This window comes from Larimichthys crocea, chromosome I (genome assembly GCF_000972845.2).
Source record: "Larimichthys crocea isolate SSNF chromosome I, L_crocea_2.0, whole genome shotgun sequence".
NCBI lineage: Eukaryota > Metazoa > Chordata > Actinopteri > Sciaenidae > Larimichthys > Larimichthys crocea.
The window spans coordinates 34,635,287-34,660,429 of record NC_040011.1 but is presented as its reverse complement, the minus strand read 5'-3'; the positions used below and the strand labels follow the sequence as shown (position 1 = coordinate 34,660,429).

General features: G+C 40.5%; 1 protein-coding gene across 2 annotated transcripts in view; it reads right to left on the bottom strand.

The window, feature by feature from the left end:
- The window catches only part of diaph1 (diaphanous related formin 1), a 90,517-nt gene that overhangs the window by 45,402 nt on the left and 19,972 nt on the right, over positions 1-25,143 (bottom strand). For both annotated transcript variants that reach the window (XM_019263910.2, XM_027286694.1), the window contains 16 exons: positions 24,737-24,901; positions 24,274-24,375; positions 23,420-23,550; positions 22,538-22,621; positions 22,361-22,424; positions 21,453-21,592; positions 21,259-21,364; positions 20,972-21,082; positions 20,619-20,737; positions 19,298-19,414; positions 16,896-17,011; positions 13,278-13,342; positions 11,294-11,473; positions 8,643-9,197; positions 6,170-6,284; positions 5,999-6,007 (listed from right to left, as the gene is read on the bottom strand). In XM_019263910.2, coding sequence (XP_019119455.2) covers positions 5,999-6,007; positions 6,170-6,284; positions 8,643-9,197; positions 11,294-11,473; positions 13,278-13,342; positions 16,896-17,011; positions 19,298-19,414; positions 20,619-20,737; positions 20,972-21,082; positions 21,259-21,364; positions 21,453-21,592; positions 22,361-22,424; positions 22,538-22,621; positions 23,420-23,550; positions 24,274-24,375; positions 24,737-24,901 — 2,179 coding nt within the window. The remainder of the gene's footprint in view (positions 1-5,998; positions 6,008-6,169; positions 6,285-8,642; positions 9,198-11,293; positions 11,474-13,277; positions 13,343-16,895; positions 17,012-19,297; positions 19,415-20,618; positions 20,738-20,971; positions 21,083-21,258; positions 21,365-21,452; positions 21,593-22,360; positions 22,425-22,537; positions 22,622-23,419; positions 23,551-24,273; positions 24,376-24,736; positions 24,902-25,143) is intronic.

The window sequence follows — 25,143 nt, the reverse complement described above, 5'->3', positions numbered from 1 at the left end:
TGTCATATCACTGGGAACATTTAAATGGTAATGGTGTTGGAATGAGAGATTGGAAAACTGGCTGGCTAGCTGACCGACTGGCTGGCTGGTTGGGAGAGGAGCCGAGTGAAGCGACGAAGGCCTATTCCGTTTAAAAACAGGATAATCTCCAGAAAAGAGAAAAGGCAGCAAGGAGATTAGGCACACACAGACAGCAGTAATGCTCAGGCATGAGTACACTTAGCTCATTTGCATGTAAAACAGAGGAGAGAGATATAACGAGGGAGGGATGGAGGGTGGGATGAAATAAAGAGAATGAGTGGGACAAAAGCGTGTGTGTGTGTGTGTGTGTGTGTGTGTGTGTGTGAGTGTGTGTGTGTGTGTGAGTGTGTGTGAGAGAGAGAGTGAGAGAGAGAGAGTGAGAAAGAGAGAGAGAGAGTGCACTTACATGTGTATGTACAAGTCTATGCATATGAGTGAGCTATTGCAGTTGGCAGTGAGAGCCAATGTGAGCATACACAGATGTGTTTGAACCTGATAAGGCCTGATGAATGAGCAGCGTTTTGCGGCTGTTCCTCAACCATAAAGAGATGGTGAATGAGGGAAAGCTTGCTATTGCCGCACTGAGAATACACACCGAGGCTTACAGAGTGAGCAAAGCCAGCCTAATGCACCGCTACTGTTGAAGGCTTAAAATGGTATAGTTAGGATTTAAACTTAAGCACTGGTACACACCAAACACAACCTATAAACATCAAATCTTTTCATTTACAGGTTATACCTGCACATTGAAAAGCTAGTCTGTATATCGTATATAGGTGCTGATCAGATTTATGCGTCTCACAGACACCACTGTACACAGACTGATAGTTATCCAATCGTGTGGTCATTTGTTGTCGGAAAAAGGGTGGGGAGAGAAAACGGGGATTACACATATAAGTGGAGAAATGGCTGCATCCAGAAATAGAGTGAATAAGAGAGAGTAGAAGGAAAGAATAGTGTGATCACTTTCTACAGCATTAGTGACCCTTGCATTAACCCGCTTCTCTTTCTGCAGCCCCAGCCTGAACACTGCATGATTTATTAACAAGGCCTGCTACTGTGAGCTACACAAGTACAAACATACACACAGAGAACTACACACACACACTCACAGAGAACTTAAAACACATTATACACAAGCTTTTCAAAGCCAATACTAATTTAGCACAATCGCACAAGCGCACACAAACACTGTTATGGCTTAATACAGAGGGCCCATTCCTCATTTAGTCATCTAAGTGCTTTATTAGTACATATTTTAAAGAGTCTCAGGAGACTGCAGCTCTGAGTCTACACATCCCCTAAACTGTTATCTAAAACTCTCCCTAATTATACACAATCATACACACAAACACACACAACTCGCAAATGATCCAACAGTGGAAAAACAAACATCTTCTCAAAGTGGGTTGTGGAGGGGATTATGAAACTGGGATGGAGGAGGAGGAGGAGATGTGGGGAGATAAGAAAGGATGGATCTTCCCATTGGTGTGAAAAGCAGTCTTCACTTTTCTCACCTGTGGTCATTTCCAACAAAAACTTGCAAGTTATTTATCAGGCCGGTCAAATCTGAAGAGACACTTTTTACATGAAGCATCACCTATGAACTGTGCCTTATGAATGACTAAAGGGTAAATCTACAGGGACAGCATATCACACAGCTTGGAGTTTTGTAACAGCTCTGCAATCAGGATGTTTCTAGCATAATTATTTTTCTTCATCTGACAATGACCTTGAGCCAGTGTACAAAAAACAAGTCACTAAATAGTGTGAACTTTGTTTAATAGAAGATGCAATGACCTACAGTGATCAACAACACTCTCTATGCCTCTTGATCTTTTATTTCTAATATTATATTAAATATCTCATCTCATCCCTTTAACTGATTGACTGACAACCTGAGAAACGCCCCAGACAGGCAAGCATGCATGCAAACACACACATTCTTGTTGAATGGTGGCTTATCAAGGTGAAAAGTGAATGGAACAGAGCTAAGAGGAAACTCAGCAACATGAATACATGTGTACACACACACACACATAGAGACACACACAGTGAAGGAAATTGATTTCTTCAGAACACAGGGAGATCAAAAGGCTTATTATAATTGGTTTGTAAATGTGGCTGAGCTCACCCACCCACTCTCTGAAGTACATACACCAGCATACAGACACCCCTTCACTGACAAACACGCATCCATCTGCAATAAAGTTGTGATAGAAGAAGGTGCTGTTCCTTGTGTAGGTGTGTTTTGCGATGATATGCAGGGTGGATGGCATCACAAAGTGACTTCTTGGGGGAGGATTGGGGGTGGTGGGGCGGGGAGGCAGGGACGTGTCTCCACCAAAAAAGAGAAATGAGGTCGGCATATTACAACAGACTACAGAAACACAGCGATAGAGACACAGAAGAGGGAGGGGTCTTAAGACTGGAGAATTGGGATATGAAAATGATCCTCACATTATGAGGATTAATAATCATATATGCTCCTGGCCCTTTTCTCTCCCGAATCAAATTAATCACCACCGGTCCCCCTAGCCCAGCCTTTCCCTCTGCTCACTTTTTTTTTCTCCTTCATCTACCTTCCTCCTCCTTCTTTCTCTATCTCTCGGCCTCCCTCTCATTCTTTTACTAATTGGGCTATCTGAGGTGCCAACTTCAAAAGGCACCTGCTATCAAGCACAGATGAAAAAGTGAGAAAAGGACAGTTCAGAATATATATACCCATATTAGACGAAGAGCGTACAAATTCTAGCCTTGTCCTAGTCTGTCCTCCTACACCCCAAAAATTGGCTAACTATGCATAACAATGACCTGTGTGTGGATACTGTTAACCTATTATTAATTATTATTACTACTGTTAATATTATTATGTTAATATAGAATTAAAAGAAAGAGGGAGAATGTTTGCTTTCCGCCTGACACACACACACACACACACGCCCTTACACTCACAAAGCACAACAATGAAAAAAAATTAGTTTGAGTTTGACTAATTGCATACCAAGTCATTTTTGTGAATACAGTGGTCCCTCGTTTATCGCAGGGGATACGTTCTAAAAATAACCCGCATTTAGCGAAATCCGCGAAGTAAGTTTTACAATTATTATACATGTTTTAAGGCCGTAAAACCCCTAACCACACACTTTTATACACCTTTTTACACGCATTTTGTACAGTACTCCTTTAGTTAATCAGGACGCAGAACACATGTGCGGTTCTCCCTTAGCTTAGTTCATACTGTACAGTACGCTGTAAAAAACAAAACATGCAAAATTACACAAAAAAAATCAGCGAGTCTGCGAAAAGTTAACCGCACTATAGCAAGGGACGACTGTACATTGGATGGAGCCTAAAATAGAATTTTATATCACACCAGGCTGTACTACAGATTTACAGTCTAACAGCTTGCCATTATCTCAGACTGGGCAATCAATCACATTCAAAAGTTCAGTAACATAAAATGCAGCATGCAGTCTTATTAAGAATGTATCATCACATATTTTCTCCCCTGAAGGTGCTCATGTTAAAACAAAAAATTTAAATGTACCTTCAATCCCAATATGTGTCAATAAGGAAAACATTCTTAATTAACGTGACGCATATTGATACACTGGGCCACAGAGTGAAAGCCGACAAGCAAGTCTGGAAGAATATTCCCATTCAGCTCCCGGAGGTGGTGTCTCTTCTGAAAGTTTGCATCCCACTATAAGGCCTTGCTCAATTTATTGGCAGACTATGAAATGTAGTTTTCTTATTTCCCATGTTGACAGCTTAGTTTTGAATGAATGTATTCAGGTGAATAAGATGTTCAGCAGCACAGGACTACTAACAGGTGGTGCTTGCTTGCAATGTTTATTCGCAAGGCAAGTTAAGTAGTTTGAGAGGAGAGAGATGAAAAGACTTGAGGTAAAGAAGGCAAGACTAGAATAAATCTAGTGAGGTGGAACTTTTCTCCAATAGTAGTAGGGACATGTTATGTTCTTGCCTGACCTCAGAACCACTGTTGAAAATATGTCAATGCTGAAATACAGTTTTATAACGCAGAAAGAAAAGGCCAGTGTGTGTGAAATTGAAAGCAGTTAAATGAGATCAGATGGATTACTAAGTTTTTAAAATAAACATGAAACCAACCAACACTGCACAATTTAGGAAACATTTAGGAAATGCTTTATAACATATTTGCTACTGGTGCTAACAGAGTCATTAAACGGACATGAACAAACTGCAGACCACATTTTTTTAGTTTAATTCTGACATGCTCAGGATCTGGAGAGAACAGGAACATACAGTATAACTGACCTAAGCTTAACTACTGAACTTGACATTGCTCTCACTGAGGGAGAGAAACAACAGACAGCAATACATACTCAGCTAGAGATATACAGATTGGAAATATAAATAACTACATAGATAAAAAGCAAAAGATACAGCCATGTACAGCCAGAGGGTGTGTCTCCCACTATCAGCTCTCTGCTCTTCCACCGAGCCTCAGAGGTCACCCCTGACCCTGCCCTGAGCACACTAGCCCCCTGCATGTCTGTTTTCTGTGTGGGTGTGTGTGTGTGTGCAAACCCAGCTGCACTGCTGGGCTGCTGACAGAGAGGAGGAAGAAGGGTCAGAAAGGGTCAGTGGTGGCTCGGTGTGGTGGCTTAGCTCGCTTTTGCTGGGTAACAAGGAATGGGAGGCGCAAGAGGAGGAGGAGGAGGAGGAGGAACGGGAGGATGCGGAAGAGTGAAGCCAAGCTCCCAGAGGTGAGGGATAAGGAGAGGGATATGGAGGTCAGGAAGAATGTATTAGGCCGTCAGCGGTACTGTATGTTTAAGCAAGAGGGGTCAAGGGTCAATTTGCATAACCATAACATAGTGTGGATTAAACCACACATGCGCACACAATGAATCCTAGTCCTAACTATCAAACCTTAACAGATTCAAAAGACGCACATGAAATCAACAACACAATAAACAATAATAAATAAATATCTCTCTCTAAACACACACAGAGTACACTCACACAGGCATACACACAGACAGGTGTGGGGCTATGAAAAGGCCACGGTGTCTTCATAGTCAGCTCTCAGAAAAGGTTATTAGACATCAACCAGAATAGGCGGCTGTCTCGGCCAATAAAAAGTGGAGGCATGGGTGCATAGGCCAGAAGGGTGTGTGTGCGTGTGTGTGTGTGTGTGAGTGAGTGGGGTAGGGTGGGGGGTGTTGAGGGGGGTCAAATCAAGGAGTGACAGGCAGACCTTAGGATTTGCCATACAGGTGAAGGCAGATGGGACAGCTGCCAACACTGACATTTAACTGACATCAACAGCTAGCATCAGCCATGTGTGCATGTGCACTTTTGTTTATGTATATGACATGAGAGGTGTGTCTGTGTGTGTGTGTGTGTGTGTGTGTGTGTGTGTGTGTGTGTATACACCGAGACTGAATCTGAAGGTCAGATGGAATTATATACACACCAACACTGTCTGTATGTGATTTCCTCGTGTCCTGGTTATTGAATGAATATGGAGGAGTTAGAGCAGAAGGCTCAGTGACACTGGGACAAGGTGATAGGAGCGGACAGGTGTGCGTGTGTGAGCGTACGCCCGTGTGTCAGTGCTTTGTGCCAGGACAGCAGGTGGCTAGTCAAAGGACATCAGTGACCTTCTCCTTATCCCTCCCTCTACCCTCCTCCCTTTGTCCATCTCTCCCTCTGTCCCCAAGTCCCAATTCATCTCACCTGGTAGTGAGGGCTCTGTCTCCACACAACAAGTCATGGGGACATTGAGAAGATGAACACACACTCAAACACAGGTGCGAGTGGTTTATTCATGAACTTGTGTGAGATGCTGTTTTGACACAGCGTTGTTGAATAATGTAAATGTGCAGTGTGTCCTCCAAGCAGAGGAAGGGAAGGGTGAAAAAGGCTGGAGAAGATGTGTGAAAAAAAAAACAGCTAAATGGAAGTGTGTGCGTGATATTCTTACCTTTAGTGGCTGATGGAAGCAGAGCAAGAGAATTGAAATAGGCATCGAGTTGGGGAGAGAGGGGAGGGATGTGAGAGGGGTGAGAAAAAAGACATTGCTCATTACTGTGGGACACAACATGATAACAGCAGTACTAAAAAGAAAATAAAAACACACAAGCCGCACACTCACGCTTTGACTGCGAGGAGAAGGCTAAGGTGAGTTTGGCAAAGAGCTCATTGTTTTCAAATTTCTCCTCTTTTGCCTTGGTCCAGAAACTGTTCTCAGAGAGGTCCTCAGCTGCAATCTAAGAGAACAAAATGCCAAATATGTACAGAGATAGAAAGAGGGACACAGGGGAAGACAAAATGAAGGGGAGACAGATGTATTGTATGCGTTAGATAACCATATCATCAAATTGACTCAATTTTCCAAAAATGGTCATCTGTGCACCTGGCAAACAATGAAATGAGCAGATAAAGAAGTCGAGAGAACAAAAGAAACAGCAGGGCTATAAAAGGAAGAAGCAGGGGTATGATAGTAGAGGGAGGGGAGAAGGGTGAAGGAAGGAAGGCAGGCACAAAGAGGAAAGAGAGAGGAGGAAACAAGTAGTCATTTTCTCTAATCTTCACACACTGTCTCTACCACAAAGCGTCTTCAGCTTCACACAAAGAAAGGCAAAGAAATACAGAGCGTTCTACTTTTTTCCCCTCACCCTTAGTTTTTTCTTTCTTCACACTTAGGAGCTCACTCTGTATCCCTCTCTTTGTCTTAGTATTGCTCTCTCTCTATTCTGGTCACAAGTCACAATTAACTTTGTATGTTTTTCCTTCACTTTCCAAGTGTTCTCATCAAAGGGAAAGAGAAAGAGAGAAAGTGAAACAGAGAGAGAGTGAGAAAACAGTGGCAGTAAATTTACAGATATCAGTCCTTTCATTATGGACAAAGCCTCGGGGATGGGGGAGTAGGACGGAAAAGACAGAGAGTAGGGAACGGAAATGTGATATGGGGATGAGCTGAAGGAGCAAGAAAGAAAGCAAGAGAGCAAAAAGGAGGATGAGACCAAGCCAGAAAAAAAAGTTAATTTAAATTACAAAAGAATACTGTCCTTTCTAGCAGCAATTTAATTATCTTTCAGTGGCGCAGTTAAAAGAAGAAGGCTTATTAAAAAGCAATTTCTGTGACATCCTCGTCAAACACTCTCACCAGCCCAGGAGAAAGAGGGAGGGGGAGAGACACAGAGAGAGAGAGAAAGAGAGAGAGGGAGAGAGAGGGAGAGAGAGAGGCTAAATGCTGATGAAGTCTGCTGAAGCCATTAAACAGTAGCTTTAGGCTAAAGAAAGACAGAGAGCTGTTTTGATGTTTTAACCATCACAGATGAGAGGGAGGAGAAGAACATGAAGCACATAGTCATGAGATACACGTATGCATGCAAGTCACTTTAGGTCAGAATCTCACTGTTAAAGCCCTATCCGACATTTCTTTCACACTGTTTCACACACCCTGAGCCATTACTAACTGTATTGTAAAACTTAGCACAGAAAAATACATACACACTTGGGATGAGCGAGTACAGCATTATCTGTATCTGTATCTGTATCTGTTAACCGTATGAATTATCTGTAGCTGTACTCAGTGTGGGAGGGGCCTAACCCAGAAGTGAGCAGGATTTAACCCGGAAGTGTGTCAGGTTGTCTTGAAATGGGCGGGGATTTAACCAGTATGTTATTTTAAGATGCAATTAATATGGGTTGATCAGAAATTGTTATATTTATTGCTGATTAGAAAACTATTTACAGGACAGCATCAGCACTGAGCTTCAGATCAATGGTTTTGATAGCACGACAACAAACAAAATATTTACAGAACAAGTTTTGCAACCATTAATACAACACATGCGGTTGCAATTATGAAGTGAAATTTTCATACTCAACATAACTTTCTTAAACTTTTATTTTTTTATGATCAGTGTGATTTTTTTTGTAATATTATTTATACCACTACTACCTTTATTTGTTTATGAAATACAGCAAGAAAGTTGGTTACAGCCAGCTGACTGTTTGACTGAGGGAGAGACAGAGAGCTGGGACAGTAGGAGAGGGGCGCTGTGACTAGCCTATCACAGAACGCAGACACAGTCGGCTGCCCAATGAGGATTTACATTCAATCCGAGCACAGACATTGACTCGTATTACTCGTACTCGTAAAAGTGCTTTATCTGTACCGGATGCTCAGCCGAGTATTCCGCTCTACTCCAATACAGACTTTAAATTACATTAGAGTTATTATTATTATTATCATCATCTTTTATATGAGCATTATATGCTCATGCTACAATGAGATATATTAGACTACAAGGGAGAATGATCTAATTTTCAACACTGGTGTTTTTGCAAATAGCAAACAACGAAGCAAGTTGAGAAATTTCTGGAGATGCAATGGGTCTGATTCCGAAATAACAATATTAAACATTCAAGTTAAGTAACTACATATGTGATCTTCCAAAGGAGCAAAGTGTTGGTTATATCATAGTATGAATCAATGAAGGTAGATATTAATATGAATTTCCAATATTTTTACATCACCAGATGAATAATTAATTGCCAATTTTGCATTCACTCTTTAAATATTGATAATATATTGAACCACCTATCCAAGAACTGACCTTCATCCAGTTTGCTCTCTTCAGCTGGACCTCAGGCTTGTACTCCTTTTTAGCCTGGAGCCCATAAGGCAGTGTAGGTGGTGCTGGGGCACCCCAGCCCCCCATGCCAAATAATGGCGGTGGAGGTATGCCCATGCCTGGCGGTGGTGGTGGTGGTGGAGGGCCCATCCCAGGCAATGGTGGAGGGGGTGGCGGTCCTGACATACCAGGGAGCGGCGGAGGTGGCGGAGGTCCTGGCATGCCTGGAAGTGGTGGAGGTGGTGGAGGCCCTGGCATGCCAGGAAGGGGTGGAGGCGGTGGCGGTCCTGGCATGCCAGGAAGAGGTGGAGGTGGTGGCGGTCCTGGCATGCCTGGTAAAGGAGGGGGGGGTGGGGGAAAAGGAATGGCTGCATGGCCTGGTAGGGGTGGGGGAGGAGGTGGAGGGGCCATACCTGCATTCTGGCCAGGGAGAGGAGGGGGAGGTGGTGGAGGGGGCAAACCGGGTGTTGGCACAGGAACAGTAACCGTGACAACTTTAGTCTTGGCTTCTTCCAGATCTTTAGACAGCTTTTCAATCTGTGGAGTATAAGGATACAGTATGCTATCACAAATATAGATTAATATCAATATTAATATTCATTGATTTACTATCAGACATACACTGTCAAACCATATACAGCAATTTAGTATATCTTGTATGTGTATTGTTTGTTGCACATTTCTCTAATTTACATTTATTTTGTTTTTATTTGCCAAGTTCCATCATTTCCAGTGAACAGCCATGCCAACGGAGTGATTAGATTTGAGACAAAAGGCAGAACAAAAGAGGGGGAAGAGTAACATAGAAAGGGATTAAAGCCTAGGCAGGATTGAGTTTTGGGAGAGATGGGGAGAGAATGGAGTGCAAGGCACAGAGAAAAAAACATAGCAGACGGGAATTAAGTCCACAGAGAAATTCAAAAGAAGAAGTTTTAAAGAAGAGGACAAACTTCTAAATTAGAAGTGAGGGTGAAATCAATTTTTTATTTCAACACTGAAATACTAATTTCAGTGTTTACATCAGTGAGCTGCCAATTCTTGAGAACACTGTTCTAGTCAATAAAGTTAGCCAGTTAATACTGGCATACAAGAGACTGGAGTCTGAATGAGAATGTAGTCTGTGTACTGTAATTTAAAGAATACAAGTACAGATACATTTATTTACTGTATGTGTACTTAGGTGTGTAATGTGTAAACAGAGTATGTGTTTGTGCGTGAAAGAGTGTATCTATGTGGCGTAACAAATTGTTTGTGTTGTTTCCTCCTCTGACTTTGAAAAAAAAAAAAGAGACAGTAACAGACATAAAGGGCCTCTGAGGCAAGCTTTCTTAGTGAGGCAGGAGATGAAGAGTTGGGCACAGCATCACACAGACGGACAGTGAGGGATCTCTACATGTGAAGAAATCTTCGATGGGCAGTGCTTCAAACACAGAGAAAGTGAGCCATCTTAGTATGAGAAGCTTGTTAGATGTCTGGCTGGTGATGCTGTTGATGGACAACTGTGGGTGCATATGCATATGTGCGTGTGTGTGTGTGTGTGTGTGTGTGTGTGTGTGTGTGTTTGGGCTTTGTGTGGTGAGAAGATGACTCTGCTGGCATCAGCCACTTTGGATGAGGCTCATTTTGGAAGCTGTGTAGTCCTCTTACTGACAGACAGACAGACACACACACACACACACGCACACACACACACGGATGTCTTCATGTGTTTATGAGCACACATGCACAGAGGCAGACTGTTCTGGGTCACTTGGTGTGTTTGTGAGTTTGGGTGTCACTGTGAGGCAGAGTCCAGCTGGTGTGGCAGCAGGACACTGACAGCTAAACAATCCTCATCTTTGCCTCCCTACTGTATGAGTGTACACACACCAGCACACACACTCACACACTCACACACAAACACACAAACACACAATCCCTGTGCGGGTATCTTGGCCTTAAAAATTCTGTTCTGTCCCATCTCCATCCTTCCCTTTCTTCTTCTTCTTTCTTCTCCCTTTAGTCACTCTTTATTCTGACATTCCCCCACTTTCCATGTTTTTATTGAGTTTCTTAATCTCTAAAGGATTTGGCTTCTTCTCACAATATCCTTTTAGTTTTTTTTCCCTTCTTTTCATGCCATGCTAGCAGCTGGCTAAATCATTTAAGGCCAGGGGGCTTCTGTGTTTGTGTGGGTGTGCGTAAATGTTGGACAACTTTTTTGGTGCTTAAGAGTTCTGCAATATTGCATTTTCTGTAAGTCTTGAAATGTTTTGCTTCTTGCAACTTTAGCAGAAGTTTTTGTTTTGTGTGTATGTGTTTCCGCTAAAGAAGACTGTTTCTTTTATCTGAGTCGATATTTATCGATTCTGTCTAAATGTTTAGTTCTTACTGACAATGGCAATGAAAAAGAAATACTATATAAAGTTTTCTTGAGCTGGTCAACTTGTACCATGCTGGGTTCAAGTCACTTTTAATTCAGTGAACTGGGGCATTTACTTTAAGACAAATTCACATAGTGAAATCTTAAGAATATTTGTCACATTTAGTTATGGGCTGAAAAGAAAAAAAAGCTTATACTTATTTGTTTGAATTAAAAACAGCATTGATCCCCGCATGGACTGGTGTGTGTTTGTGTATGTGTTTGTGGGTACCTGCTGTTGCAGAGTGCTTAGCTGTTGTTGTAGTCCCTGGTTCTCCTTTTCTTGCTCCAGCTTAGAAGACGACAGCTGTTCCTTTTCTTGACTCAAGTCTTGCAGCTTGTGCTCATAGTCACCCTCCAGTTTCTTCAGCTCCACCTGCAACTCGTGGCGTGCTGTCAACTCTGCATCCAGCTAATACACATAAAGGGTCATAGACAGGGACACACTCAGTTACAGTTTCCTAAAAAGAAAAAGGGTTAGACTTTTTGTTAACTTTACATTTTTTTGTGTAGTGCTAAAGTTCAACAGTCATCATTTTAGGAGCAGTAAACAATGTTTTGTCAGATTTCAGGCACAAACAGAAAAATCCCATTAGTACCAGGGCGGGACTGCACAGATACTGTGCCACAGTCTTGAAAATGGTGTTCCTGATATGCTCTTGTAATTAATATTCAGCTAATTATGTGCAACTTTTACTTTCAGCACTGCCACAAGTCTTTTCCTCTGGATATGAGGCACAGGGTGCACAGGATTATTATACTAACCATTTCAGAAAAATAACAATAATGATTTTTAAATGTTAATTAAATATTAATGTCATGAAACATTAGGTACATTTAAAAATATTCTCTTGCAGCTATCAGGCATAATATTAGACAACAAAACTGAGTGACAAAACAGTTTTTTCTGCTCAGGTTTTTGTGAAATTCATGGTTTAAAATGCCAAAGCAAACATAGAATGGACACCATGATGCTGCAATTCAGAAGGGGCTCTACTACAGGATTCGGTTTGGGTGAGAAGTTGTCAAAGGCCAAATAATTTTTATGAATACTTTCATTTAACAGATGACTTAAGTTTTAAAATACACAAAGTATAAATATCAACCCTGAAGCTCCAAAAACACCAGGGTTCTCTAAAGAAGTATTAGAGCAAAGTAAGTTTGTGTGCACAGGCTTTTAGCCACCCTCTTGAAGCTGCAGCAGTTTCCATATCTCAAAGACCTGTAGAAGCCATTTCCTGCAGTGTAGTGCTTTTAGTTTTGTTGTATAAATTACTCTGCGAATTAGTGTCAATTATTGAGTTAGGATGCTTCAGTGCACTTGTATGAATTCACTTCTCACTTTCATTTTAAAACCTTCACATCCACAAAAAAGAAAAAAATATATTTCACCCTTCATTTTAATTTTCTCACTTTCAAAAGTGTTCAAGGATTTTTCTGCTAGGATACTTTACAAACAGGATAAGAGTATTTAAACAGATGAATCCATAAACACATAGACACACATGGCTGTTTAATTTGCAGACAGCAGATCCGTTACTCTCGCTGTCAGCGTCCTGACAGCCTCATCCCTAAATCCTGCCAGAGACTGCCTGCAATTACCCCATCATACACAACCACCACTATGGTGTGTGCATGCGTGGTCAACAAAAATTAATCCAAGTGCCTTCATGTAATAATGTGTGCTTGAGTGGATGTGCATGCGTTCAATTGATATGATGCCATGTGAGAGTGTGTGTCTCTTTGAGTGCCTAAATGAAGGCTAGTTTCAGCTCCCTCTTTGCAATTATCCTGTCACTAGGACAGAAACATCAGGGTAGCAGCACACCACAATCAAGGCATTTACCCCCTTGTGTGAATGTGTGTGTTGCATGTGTTTTTTGCTAGCCTGTAAGAATATTTGTCTGTCAGGTTGCTGTCAGACATGTGTATACTCATTCTCTTAGTCACCCTCTGTTCCTCCCTTTTTCTCATTTGTCATCTCATGTCAGCCAGACGCTGGTCGCATAGAATTTCATTACAATCCAAATGTGTCTGTCTAAGGAGGAAATGCTAGACTTTTACAATCTATGATTTTCTTTAGTGCCTAAGTGATTGTAATAGCTTCTGGCTTGAAGTGTAAATACGATGGCATGTTATAATTGTGTGTGCACGCATTAACAATATTCAGTGTGAATTCATTTGAGTGCATTTCTGTCAACTAATCCACTAATTACCTTCTTCTCCAGCTCATTTGCCTTGGCCTGACTGGTTTCCACTTTGGTCTGGTCCACCATGTTATCTGTGGACAAAGAGGACAGAAGAGAGAGGAAAAAAAAAGGTGGTGGATAAGATAAGCGTCTCAGACAATGGACCTGCACGTGTCTGTGGCCGTGAAAACGTCGCACCCTTCAGTCTGGCACATGCTGTGGGTGCACACATGGATTTACAAACAAGACTCATACACACAGAGCAAGCGTTCTATGGGTCTCCTGACTTTTCTCTTATCACACTAGTCAAGATCCGCGACGATTATGGAGGCATCTCATTACAATAGGATACTACTATCTGTTGCATGCTGCTTCGACACAACATTACCTTTTATGTCTCCAATACATACATCTTTGTCTGACTGTGTGCATATTTGCTAGAGAAGTGGGAGGCACTAATTTCCCTCCATGCCACGACAAACTGTGCAAAAATAAAAGAAAGACCATATAACACTCAGGGAGCAATCCATTATCAGAGGTTCTGCTTGGCAGGGGACAGGGTGAAAAGGACACAGGCTAACCATCAGGGTACCTTTACAGAATAATTGCAGGGTCTACAGGTGGTTTAGTGCCCAAGGGCTTGCCGAGCATGTGCAATAAAAGAGCTAATTAACATGAAGATGAATGCCACAAAGTCACTGGATCAAAGACAGCTAATCATGATGCCCAGGAGAGGGATCAAAGAGATAGATAGCAGAGATAGAAGAGCTGTGAAAAGCTAAAATAGAAAACTAAGATATTACATGAACTTAAAGCAACTAAATTATGCAGATTATTATACGTCCAGTGGAAAAAGAAGCTGAATCAATGTAAGATTTGCTATATTTTGAAAAACCAGTGAGAACGAGGGAAAAATGAAAAATGAAATTCATGAAAAAGGGTTTTGCTGGATGAAAGAACCTCACAATAATATGCCAACCCACATACAATTTCAGAGTGTGCATTTGTGTATGAGTTTACATAGTTATTGGATGTGTAATGGGGTGGGGGCTGGGGGGTGTACTTCTGTCATGGTGGCTAGGCTAAATGGGACAAACTTCGAATAGAGAGCACTAAGGGAGCCAGAATATGGGGGGAAACTGTGCTGAATTTCAGAGTTCAAAGAAAAACACTAAATAATGCATGCAGGGCAGAATTGGGCTGCTTTCCACCGATAATAACTCTGGCAGCCTTAAAGGAGGCCAGCCAGCCTGTGTGTGTGTGTGTGTGTGTGTGGGTGTGTGTGTGTCAAGACGCATTTAGAAGCAGTGCAATTAGAGCCTCCTGCGGTGAGCAACGGAGACCTGCCATAAAGGAGTATTGAACTCTTGAGACATGACCTGCACCTCCATTCTGCTCTGGTTTAGTTTACTATTGTCGCCAGGTGTTTTCTTGTCAACATTTGGAGCTGTCGCTGAGGTGCATACATTTCAGCAAAATTTAGGATTTCAAGCTTGTAACAGGAAATGACTTCAGTGGTCGTCATAACTTCACCTCCATAAAAAAAGTCTGTTACCACTGGAGCTGTACTATGTCTTGCTCACAGGTACTTAAAGGATAGGTTTAAAGTTAATTGAAAATACATATGTACATATAAAATACATATAATACATACAAATGTGTGCATAAATATATATATATAAATAAACAGTTTTTTCTTGCTTTAATAATTCCTCCCTTTTTGTTGTGGAGAAATTGCTGAAGTCAAAGGTCAATGGTGAGGTCAGGAGGGAAGGAGCCTCTGATGTCTTATGCTGTAATATTTATTGACACTTGGCCAAGGAGAATTAGAGACACTCTTAAAGTTCATCAGAAGTGCCTGAGTCGGTCTCACATTCTGCCGAACTCATGCTGGTGGTCAGACTTTAAACCCCTACAGATTAGGGGTTGCATGACTTCAGATTTTCGACACTAATATGATGAAAGTCGAGTCAACGTCGACTAGTCGCTGGTGACGTCATTGATATTTTTTTTCAGTAATTAAAAAAATCACAGGAGGAGGGAATGCTTTGCAATAATCAGTATTCACTGACAATGGACAGCTGTTACAGAATTTGCACAGAACAGCAAGCATCAAGTATCAACAACAAACAACTTAACTGTTAAATTTTATGTAACATACCTACACGTTATGTTCCGCTACATCTCCCATATAGGCGAAGTGGAAAACAAAATACTGTACTCTTAAAACAATTTGGGAAGGAAACAACACACACAGACAAGAGCCTGCAAGCCTAGTCATCATCACAGTCCTGCTCAGTCACAGTTTTCGTTTTTTGATCCTGATTTGTGTGCAAGAACACAAGCACATCTACGTGCGCTGGGTGAAGGCTCGCCCGCTGTCGCGTGATGGTATTTCCAGTGAGTGAAAAAATCCTCTCGCTCTGTGTGCTTGTCGCTGGGACAACCAGGTAACGTTTGCACAACTTGGCCAAACAGGGAAATCTATCCTCGTTCTGGGCCCACCAGTGCAGCGGGTTCTGCATGGTGGAGTGTGCGGTGTTTGCTCACGGTGATTACAGCTAGGCGACGTTAAGCTCTAAACGTCATTGTGGAGTAGTGAAATCGACAAATCGACCAGTCGACCAGTCTGTACAACCCCTACTACAGATAATACCACAAATAATATACGCCCAGAATTAGTCAAAGAGAATGTCTTTACCCGTGTTTGTGTTACGGTCAGTAAATTCTTAATTGGAAATACTGTTTTTATATTCTGTTTATGTTAATGGAACGTCAACGGCAAGCTATCTATTATTTCTAGAAAGGCAACATTCAGTTCCTTCAATCCTGGCCACCACAGTAGTGAGATAGGCTGGCACCTACTGTTCCCAACCAAAGCCAAACGACTAATACTGCTGAGGACCTCAAGGCCCACACATGACCCTGTGTAACCGAAGGATAAAAAAATTCCATAACACTTTTCAAACTGGCAATTAAAAGATCCTTTTCTAATGCGGTTCCAGTGGAAAGATGGGGGACAAAATCTACAGTCCCGGTTCTCTGCAAAGATGTATGTGTTAACTTTACCTGAAGTTAGTAACTGACGTTAGGAGTCTGAGTTAATTAAATCAAGTGAGTAAAAGTTTGTCTTTTTAGAATTCCCTCTTTCCGTTTCCCCAGACACTGTTTTCTTGCTGAGTTGCAGTGAAGGCATAGCAATACAAAGAGGGAACTTTGTGCTGAAAGGACTTAACTTTGGAAAAGTACTCACTTCATTTGTCTAACGTAGACTGCCAAATTCTCCTATATTTTTGCAGAGGAAGGACTGTAGATTTCATTCATTTCACACAGTTACACAGTCCCTCTCTGGCTCCACCCTGTGGTTTTTATGAACTCCTACACATATGTCAACAATCGCATAACACAAGTATACTGCCATTGACAGTAATACAGCAATGTTGTCAGTGATTGGAGTGGGGTAGCCAAAAGTAAAATGGTTGAAAGTTTTAATCAATGTGGTACTGTGTAACAACATGTTTCATTTTTCTGGTCCATGTGCATTTTGTGTTGTTTCGATCTTTATCATCTGTCAAGTGAAGTGAAGAGTTTTTGGTGATTTTGGTGAGGACTTGATCATATGTGTGTTCTGGTCTAATAACTCACCTATCAACCCCTCAATGTTGAGGCTGAGGTTGCGGCACTTGAAGTCAGGGTCTGCTCCATTCCTGTGAAGCACGACCTGAGCGATACACTCGTCGATCAACTTGTAGTACTGAGGCCTGCAGAAGGGAGGGTGTGACAGATTTACAGAGAGATGGATTAGTAGACAGAAGAAAATGGAAAGGCAGGAGAAAAATAAGACGAAAAGGATTGAGGAGGAGGGTAACAATGGAGAGAAGAGTTTATATGTGGTGCTGGAGAAAAATAAAAGAATGTTTCTCTCTATACAACATAATTTGCATGTTGTGTCCACAATGACAATTATAACAAATCTATGTCTTTTTCAATACCAGTCTAGTCTGTATGAACAAGAAATATGGCACATCATGTGAGCAGAGGGTGGGATTGACGAAGAGCGAGCAGGTTCATTTGTTCAGACAAATGTGTGAACACGCATGCTTTGTCACTTTGTCTGCAACTGAGATTGGCTGTCTGTGTGAGCATGACGGTTTGAGTTTCTTGTCACAAAGATTGATTGTGTGCAACTGTGTTCGTGAAAATGTGCTGGTGTATGTCCAGCGCTCCATGTCTGATCGAGCCAGCTTCACACAGACACTCAATTTTGGAGGTGTCTTATTCCCTGACCCCATTATATGCTGCCAGAGTCACAAACTCAATACTTTATTTATTCTGTCTCCCTCCCTCCTCCCCTGTCTCTCTTAGTCACTCTGCCTTTGTCTAACACTTATTCCACTCCTTCACTATACTTTAATTGTTTTTTTTTCCACAGCTCAGATTTATCCGTGGAGCGAGAGAGACATCTAGTGTTCTTCTGAAAAACTGATTCGAAGAGAAATAGATTTGTCTTTGGCTACATCTTACATCCAGCAATTTTCATGAGCCTGAATTTAGAAATTATGTGTATAAGAAAAATGTGGTTGCTGATATATCTCAAAATTAATATACAAATGCCACTGCATCTTATAAACTATGTCTAATAATCATCTTATAGTCTGTGTATGACTATTCATGAGTGCATTTGTGTATTTTATTTTTTCATCTCCAGAGATTGAAACACAGTGAGACCAAGAATGAAAAAAACAAAAACAAAGCAGCAGGCACTTTTCCATTCATTTCCATTCAAATACTTAAAAATCTCTGAACATCTGACCTAGCAATTTACCTCAACTCTCAATTTCTTTTTCATCATTGTCTCGCCCTCCACCTCCCTTCTCTTTTCATCTCTGTAATTATCAAGCTGTATTTTCTGCCACTCTACAGCTCTAACTCCCACCCTCACTTCCTGTCTCTTTGTGGAGTACATTACAGACCATCTCTATTGTGTTCCACTGGAACACCTGGATGGAAAAAGCATGATAGGAAAGACAGAGGGAGAGAGGGGAGGTAAAAAGATTTCAGCTGGGACTATTTGTTTGGGCCTACCTCCCTTTTCCAACCTCACAATTTATTCCCCAAACAGTGTTAAAAATAAACTATTTCCTGTCTGTCGGATAACATCGAGGCAACATCGAGCCAACAACACATCTAACTCAACTCAAACGTGTGCGTGCTTGCACATCTGTGTCTGTTTTTGTGATATTAAGTAAAGCAAAGCATTCTTACCATTTGTGTGGACATGCATATGTAAATATGAAAACACTATGCCATTCACTACTTGACTTGTTCTTAATCTTATTCTAGTCTCGTCATTCACTCTTCCTCTCTCCTCTTTCCATAGCTAAATGCCCAAGGGCTTTGGAAAACACAGGGAGATGCATTAGCATATTTCCAGTGATAAGAGGTGATGCCATTCATTTCTATTTAAATGAAATTGGAATTCTTTGCATGTATTAATTTCTCAGCCCTTGAATGGTGTTCGAGAAAACAAACAGGAAATAGAAGGGACGGGCTGAGAGGAGGATGAAGAGAGAGGGAATTTAAGAAAAGGATGAAACTTCTTCTCAAGTTTTCTTTTTGTAATGGTTATTTTTTAAGACTGCATGGGTATTGAAGAAGACATTGCCAGTGATAATATGGCTGTATGATTTTGACACAACTAGCATTACTTCAGGAGATAAACCTCAATATTTAAAAAAAGTGACAATATCATGGGATGATACAATGGATGTTACACAATGCTACAATTCTAATTAGTAAAGCAGCTTTTTCTCTCTTGCCACCCAAGTGTAACTCTGGAAACCTCTTCTGCATTAATTAGCCTAATTTCTAGTTTTTATTACCCATAAATGACAATGTATGTATCATAGTAATATAACAGTAGTGATGAGTAAATCTCAGATGACAATATCTACTCTCTGCTCTCAGCTCTTATATGTGAACGCATGATCAGGAGCATGTGTGACACAGTATCAACATGTGTGATTGTGTATTTGTTCATGTGTTACCTGGCCAAATAATCATTACGGATCAGCAGCAGGTGTTGCATCAGTGACAGGAAGTGGTTCTCGGCTTTGGAGTCCTTCACAGTGTTGACTAGGATCTCAAATATTTCCCTCACATCATTGAAGCAAGAATTAAGAATCAATTCACAGAATAATTGGGGGAGTTAAACTCAAACATAAAATACAAAATATAAAACATCTTTAACAATCAGTGACTGAATAGCCTTGTACCAAACACCAAACACAGTTGTGCACTGCAGAATTACAGCGACACACAAGTCGAGACCTATCACACAAATATGTTTATGTTTTCAAAATTCATATGACCAGCTCTGTTACATTATCTCTGTTTGCATGTTGTTGCAGTGAGGAAGGCAGACTATGATTACACTGTTCTGGGTCACTGGGAGACACCTGGTGTTGAAAATCATAACTGCATGTCAAAAGCAGTAAGAAGCAATAGCAGCAGTTAGTTTTGGTCCTTTTTGAGCCATTTTAGGTACACTGTTATAGTACGGATGACTTTCTCTGGATGTATGTGTAATCAGTGTGTAATAAAGATAAAACGACACCCATTGCATCTTTCCCTTGAAATATGTATCTTTGTCAAAGCAGGAAAAAATCTTTATAGACAGTTTCTATAGTGATAGACCATATCTACACAGAATGAAGCTATTAAAGGACTCATTCCAGGTCCAGTCATCCCGCTCTTTTCACAAAGTGATCAGATATGCATGTGTTCACACTGATATCTAAGTGTCGTAGCAAGAACCATACAAGTCTACATATAACAACAACAATAAGAATTAGTACTTAACTAAGTTTCTATTGTTGTCATGTGCCTAATAAGACTGACTTTTATCTGTATGACAAAACTACATAATTTATAGTTGCATTAAAGGAATGAGTCCACCAGCTGATATTTTGCTGTTCTTTACAGCACTGCAGATGAGTAGCTAATGCCTGCGGCATCCTAATTGGCAAAGACGGATTTTAAATGTGAAAATGTACGCAGGGTTACAATGTCCCAAGAGCCTGAAAGATTATGCCTATTAATATGAAAATATTCATGTTGCATCTGTCTAAGAAAAAGTAAGTGGAACAAAAGAGCAATCTGAGGTTATGTAGATGATGATGCTGATTCATAATAACGCAGGTAATATATGCATTAAGCAAGGTTATTTCTATCACTCATCAAACTAGCAAAGTAATGTAAACGCAAAACCTCAAGTACGCAAAGTTATGTTCGAACCAAGTATACAGCTCAAATAGTAGACCCTGACAATTTCTACTAGAGGGAAATTTTTCCCCAGTGGAAGGATATTCCATCTCAATGCGGATGTCATCAAGACGTGCTTTGAGGTCCTCAGAGTCATCTTCAGCCTGCTCATCAAACACGGTGAGTTGCACCCTCAGCTCTTCGTTTTCTATCTTCCGCACCTCCTGCAGGGAGAGCGATGGGAAATGAAAAGGCAAGGGGGGAGAGTGGCAGAAAGCGTGTGACAAACAAAATTGAGTTTGGACAGTTGAGAGAAAGTTTTTTACGGTGTGAGTGTGTCAGACAGACAGCTAGACATAGGCATCAAGAGTGAGAGAGACATGGAGAGTGAGGCTGTGCAAATGTGTGTTGTTGGAGAGTCGCTTTGAGATAAGATCAAAAGAGAGTGTTTTCTGTACCGTCAGCTGTTCTCTGAGACCCAGTCTTAGTAGTTCAGAGCGAATATGGATCCTGAAGTCCAACTCTTCTCCCCGGCTGATCAAGGCATTGATCAGCTGCATGCAGCCACCCTGCCAAAAACACATCATAAAGTCAGCTTCACAGTTTAGACTAATGGAATACAGTTACACACACTTTTACATTTGACTGTTTATCAGATGCAACTGGGTTGGTGTCATTTGTCCAACAAAAACACACATGGGGAATAATAATAGTTATTTAAGGATGTGTGTGCATATGTGTGTACCTTGAGAGCAATGTTATGATTGTTCATGCCAGCAAGGAGAGGCTGAAACCTCTCAATGTCCCGTTTCTCTGCCTCCTCTGTAATGGCCTCCAAAACACGCTCGTGACTGCAAAAAACAATAATGCAAAAGGACTATAATTTTTGTGTGTTCAACTTTTTAAATACCATAGTATCATCATTTAATTCATGCTTACAGGTTCTCAGGATGTTCCAAAATTGAGATGGCAGAGAGCAGCTTTACAGCATCCACCATCATATGAGGTACCCTAGGATTGATGGCTCTGACCAGCAGAGGAATTCCCTCATCTGACTCCAGCATGGATTTCAGACCGTACTAAAAGGGAAGAAAGGAAGGATGAAGAGAGAAAGCAGAATGAGGTAAAGTTCTTCATGGTTTCTTTTTTGCAGCAGGGCAGAGACAGGACTTTTATTATTCAAATTATAGTGTTTACACCAGAAGAATCAGTCCAGATAAAATGTACACAGACTGCTACAACTTTGGAAATTACACAACTTATTTTCTATTGATAAAAGCAAAGTAAAAGCAAAGCTAACACCTTAACCCCTACAAGAGAGCTCAGGCTGCATATGGTAACGGGTTCATTATTGATTACAAAGCTATTACTATAGGCTGGTATCATGGACATTGAATACATTAAGTGCTTTGTGCAAAATGTATTACCAGATGCATTGTGTTTTTCTGTTTCAAAATCATGTTTATCTGTTTAGGTTTTTAGCTTAACTAAGGCTATAAAGAGTAATGCAGCATTTTGTCTCTTGTAGGCATCACATCATTAACACATGATTATTAATGTGTAATTTTTAAATGTAAAATTTTTGAAGAAGAATTTAGATATTTAGAATGTAGTGACTGCAGTCAATGTAATGAACTGACCAAGTTTGTCATAATGACTTCATGATGCCCTCTAGAGGAAGAATTGCTACATTACAACAAGGGCGGAAAAGGTGATAAAGATAGATTAACTAGTTTTATTTTATATTATATATATTATTTTACTTACATGCACCAACTACTGTGCTACCACATCAAAGAAAGGAGTATGGATTTGGATGCAAGTAAAGAAATAGTTAATCTCCTTACCTTGTTGTTCATAAAGGCTTTTAGACAACGAATTATCTCATGTTGACATTTCACCCCCATCATTCTAGTTGGTGGATAAGAAGGAAAACAGAAATGAGTACACATTATAAAACATACATGGCTAGAGAAAACAAATGCCTATTGTGGTGTTGTGATGCTGTTGTTTAAGTGTCTTACGGGTATTCGTCTTTTTCCTCCTGTAGTCTTCTAAGCAGATTCAGCAGCAGGGCCAGCCCCTCATCTCCAAAGTTCTGCACCCAACTGAAAATAAAACAAGACAAGTTTTCTAGTACTGTAACGTTATAATGAAGGATTAACACGACTATGTTTTCAATTATGATAGCTGAGTTGAGAAATCTTTTAACTGGAGGTCAATTTCCGTAATGCTGGAGGTCAAATAATAACTGATTGGGCCTTCAATTCCCACTGCTGTCAGATTTTAACACCAGCATGACTTTATGACTTTTTTCCACATATTTTCTTATCCACCTTGTGCATACAAGCTTCTGTGACAAGTTAATGTCCCTGGTGTAGGAGCATTAAAGTCTATCTTATCTTCTGTTACCTTATGCTATCTTATGTTTACTACAATTACATTTTACAATTAACAGTGTGCAAGTATGCACTGTCTAGTCGCTGTTTTTTGGTCCTGGAACAATAAAAAAAAAATTTTAAGTAAAAAATTGTATTTTGTTCTTTTCGCAGCAGTCATTATATATCACAAAGTAAATTGTGAATCACAGTGGATTAATCACACTAATCAACAGTTGAAGTCTCTCAAAGCTAAAATAAATCTTTACAAATTGATTACACTGAGTGAGTATCTAATGGAAGCTTCTATGGCAACAGTTGAATTGTGTCAACTGATCACTCTGGTCACTGCAATTTTTCTTTGCAATATGGCAGAAGCTGTCAAATAAAATGGTAATCATGAAAGATCAGTAATTTTAAAACAGTCTTGCAACATAGTCTCTGTTGGATTGAGGTCTGGACTCTACACTGGGAGATCATTTTCATAGGCTCTGTGTGTATCTGTATGCAAGTCTATGTGTCTCTTACCTGACAGGGTTGTTATTGAGGGAGACTCGGAGAGATTCCAGACAGCTCAGCAGCTGTGTGTCTCGGTAGTCTGATTTTAACTCCTGGATATACATCATGGCTGATTTGGAGCTCTCCTTCTGGTCTTGGCCCTAATCAACAAACACAAACAGACACAGTTGGCACACAAACACAAATTCATTTTGTGTTCTGCATTTATATTTGTCTTCTTACAGTTTATAATTGCTATTATTTCCACAAGAAAGCACAACAGCAGGGCTCCGTTGGCAACAGTCAAGCCCAATTTGAAATTTTCATCTTTAGAATTAAAGGGTACTGTGTGTAACATTTTCTCTTAATAGGCTTATTTCACCGTTAAATGAACTGTGCTAGCTACCATCTGTGCTTGGTTATGTCAGTCCTTTGAGCTACTTGCTTTCACCATGTTTGATTATACTACTTTTACTGCTACGACGACTGCTGGAAGGGAAGATGGTCCTAATAATGATGGTGATATTTTACTGACTTAATACTTTTGTATAATGGAAAATAACATCCAGTCTTTATTTGACAGTCATAACACTCTGTGTATGCAAAGCCGATCACTGAACACAGTCAAGGAAAGGTCTTTGTCTGATCATTTTCCATAACAATTAGATAACAGATAAGAGTGACCCTTGAAAACTCTTCAGTCTGGCTCCATGACAGAACCATATGTAGCACTATATTTTTAACAAGACGATACGGCATGTACAAGACCAAATTGTTTGTGATGACTGAATTTAGCCAGTACAGAAAAAAAATATGACTTGCATGGAACTGTCTGCAAATTCCCTTCAGCACAATGTGTTAGCAATATTTATTTTGGTACTGACAGCTTTAGACGTGTGGAGGTACTGGGAGACCATCTCTCGTTTGATTATAATGTCTTTTGCCCTTAGAGGCTGCTGCTTCTCCTCATTCAGGTTCATATCCACCTGGAGGAAGAGAGGAGGAAGGAGAAAAGAAAAACAAAGAAGGATGGAGAGATAAACAAAGAGACACAAAGTATTTTAGGAGGAGCTTGCATGGTGAAAAAATCTGTTGATTCAAGCAACAAAATACAAATTAGAATATAATAAACAGAAGATAAATACTAAAATAGAAACAGGAAGAATCAAATTAAGGATCCCAACTGGTCTCTCCTCAAATGGAGGCAAAGCATATAAAGTGAGAAGCTCTCAGTGAGATGTTTACAGATGCTCAGTTTCCATAGCTGTTCAGGGGAGATAATGGATAGGCGATTCTCCAAAAGCTCAATAGTTCACACACAAGACACATTTTGACTATCTTTCTCACCAGCATCTGTTCGAAGAGTTCCAGGACGTACTCATCGGTGTGATCATGCAGCATAGCACTCTGAGGATTTATCTCATAGTTGGCAGCTGAAGAGTGTCGCTGACCAGGCATATGGCCAGGCTTCTCCTTGTCCTTTTTCATCCTCATGCTGGTGAAACGCTCCAACTGAATTAGCAGACAGTATGACACAGGTTAGAAGAAAGAGGTCAGAAAGAAAATGTGTAAAGTGTAACTATGAGTGTAAGACCACAAAACAAGGTAGTAATCCCTAATCAACTCACAGTTTGAAGACTGGCCTACTCTCTTAATTCCAATGCAAAATATCGAACAGTGATAAAATACCTAAGTGTAATTTCTCCCTTAGTTTTGGGATAAACTTTTGGGTTTTCGTAGAAACCATAAACAAA